The sequence below is a fragment of the Papaver somniferum genome, chromosome 11, assembly GCF_003573695.1.
Source record: "Papaver somniferum cultivar HN1 chromosome 11, ASM357369v1, whole genome shotgun sequence".
Taxonomy (NCBI): domain Eukaryota; kingdom Viridiplantae; phylum Streptophyta; class Magnoliopsida; order Ranunculales; family Papaveraceae; genus Papaver; species Papaver somniferum.
Window position 1 is genome coordinate 15,921,285 of NC_039368.1, and position 2,322 is coordinate 15,923,606.

Sequence of the window (2,322 nt, forward strand, 5' to 3'; positions counted from 1 at the left end):
TTATGGCCCTGCAGGAGGCAAAAATGGCAACCCGTTCACGGTTTGCTTTTAATGTAATTACTATTGCGAATGATGACAAACCAAACCACTGAAAACAAATTATTACATACACATCGAACTATTTTAAATTATTGCTAAGAGCTATTAGCAACAAAAAATGTGATTTGACACTATGATAATTTTTGAGAGCAGCGGCTCATTGCTCATGCGTAGTAGAGTTGCCGAATATTCATTGGATATATGTCTTTACAATCGCCATAGAGCAGCTTCTTTGCAATAATCACATTAGTAGCATCAGTTGGATGAGCCATATCCCAAAATACATACTTGGACCGGTTACTACAAACTATTGATGTCGGACTGCACGGTAACAAACCTCGCAAAGCTCTTGGAAGTATTTTACAACATGGAGAACTGTAATTCTCAAAACCTAGTTAAAAAGGGAAAAAAAAAGACAGACTGGTAAATCTTCTTGTTTTATCACTATAATCAAGTAGTTGTGAACGCTAATCAATTGTACGTACCGTAAGATTGATAGTTAATGATAAGATGAGATAAAATGCTGTAGACATCAGCGTATAAAAGTTTGGATCCAACAAGATTTGAGTTCAAATCCTTGAGTAGGCTCTTCAGTTTCTTGTTAAATAAAATCACTGCATTATCAATGAAACTGATGCAAGAACCACCGGTTGTATACGATGGATTCAAAGCTCTTTCTAATGGGGTGCAACCAACAGGTCCGACATTTGCAACAGCAAACTTTCTTGCACCCATTTCATACAATCTCTACACAGAGTGACCACGAAAAACAAATTCATTTAGGTGGCGCTACATATGTGTATATCCGGAAAACAAACAAATAGAAATTCATCTTACTGTTAGTTGCAATCTGAATCTTGAGATCAATGACTCAACAAACATTTCTAGAGGCATTGATTTTTGCGTAGGTACAAAGGGAACTGGAGAGAAATAGTTCCCAATGAAATCATTTGAACCCATTACGACAATGAAAAGAGCTCTCTCTAAAAGTGTTTTTGAAGAAGAACTAGCCGAGGTCCAAGAATCCCCAACATTAGCATTCGATATTATATAGTTCCTTGTATTAGCAAAGTTATCAAGCTGTGCATCCATGTTGATTCGGCCACCCTATATGCATAAGCAAATACTGCTCAAGTACCAATTACGTCTAAAAGGATTACGTTAATGCGTATCAATGAGTCAGTGGTTGTCTGGTTGAAGACTTGAAGTTCAATTACGTACCAAGAAAGCGCTTGTATCGTTAAGTGTTCCAGCACCACCAGATGCATAATTCACTCCACGAAGAACAACGTCCCCAACTGTTGTTGGATCCAAGTATGGAGGAATGTAATGTTTTAAACCCAACTCTTCTCCTGCTCAGTTAGCTCGATGATCACTTAATCAAAGTCATATTCAGATACAAATCCGAAAAAATAACAAGATAATCTTAACTAATTAGTTAGTTACCTATAATGTCAACAACTGTTCTTCCATTGGTAAAACGTCCGGTAGGAGATATACCACCGGGAAAATCCATTCCATAAGGGAAGTAGTTACTTTTCCCAACTGTAAGAGGAATGTAGTTATTGTTACCAACATCAACGAAGGAATCTCCAAAAACAAATATGGCTCGACTATGATCTCTCTCCTGGGGATTTTCCGCACTAGTGGTATGATTACACATCTCGAGCGTGACGAAGATTACTAGAACAATCTTCAGAAGAAGATGAAAGATTGGAGTTGAGATTGTTATATTCATTGGGAGAAGCTTTTAATTTCAAATTACAGAACAAATGGGATGTGAAAGTGGACATAACAAGTTTTTATAGACTAGACTAGTTTCCACTCCACTTCTACTATAATAATTGGCTCAGTTATTTTCTTTTTGGTCATTTTACATTTAAGGTTGTTGATTTTTATTTCTTGATGTTGTCCTATGTTTTTTTTTTACCTAAAGAATTTATTAAAGAAGGAAAAGAAAAACAAAAAAAACAAAAACAAAAACAAGAGGGGACATGAACTCAGAACCTCCCGAAGAAAGAAGCAGAAATTGAAAATAAAAAAGGATAGGAAAATAGATCCGAAAAACGAAAGAACACTTCTACGAGCTTATCCAAAGTGTTTCATCCGAAAGTTCCTTTTTGGAGCTTTCAAATAGATTTCATGTTTTGGTGCATTTTTCTTTTTAGAACCACGCAAAACAAATCGAAAACCATCTGACGTGGAAGAACTTAGTGTCGCTCTATCCGGAGTATCTTCTATTATCATGTTCTCCCATACAGGCGATGATGAATATGCTTGATA

The 2,322-nt window shown here is 36.2% G+C and overlaps 1 protein-coding gene across 1 annotated transcript; it reads right to left on the reverse strand.

The window, feature by feature from the left end:
* LOC113323390 (GDSL esterase/lipase At4g16230-like) lies at positions 1-1,857 on the reverse strand. Its single transcript, XM_026571687.1, has 5 exons — positions 1,486-1,857; positions 1,261-1,391; positions 877-1,146; positions 525-786; positions 1-430 (listed from the first exon to the last, which is right to left on the reverse strand). Exons 1-5 carry the CDS (start codon positions 1,775-1,777, stop codon positions 204-206), a joined length of 1,182 nt encoding a protein of 393 aa, XP_026427472.1. The 5' UTR covers positions 1,778-1,857; the 3' UTR covers positions 1-203.
* Between the last annotated feature and the right edge of the window lie 465 nt (positions 1,858-2,322).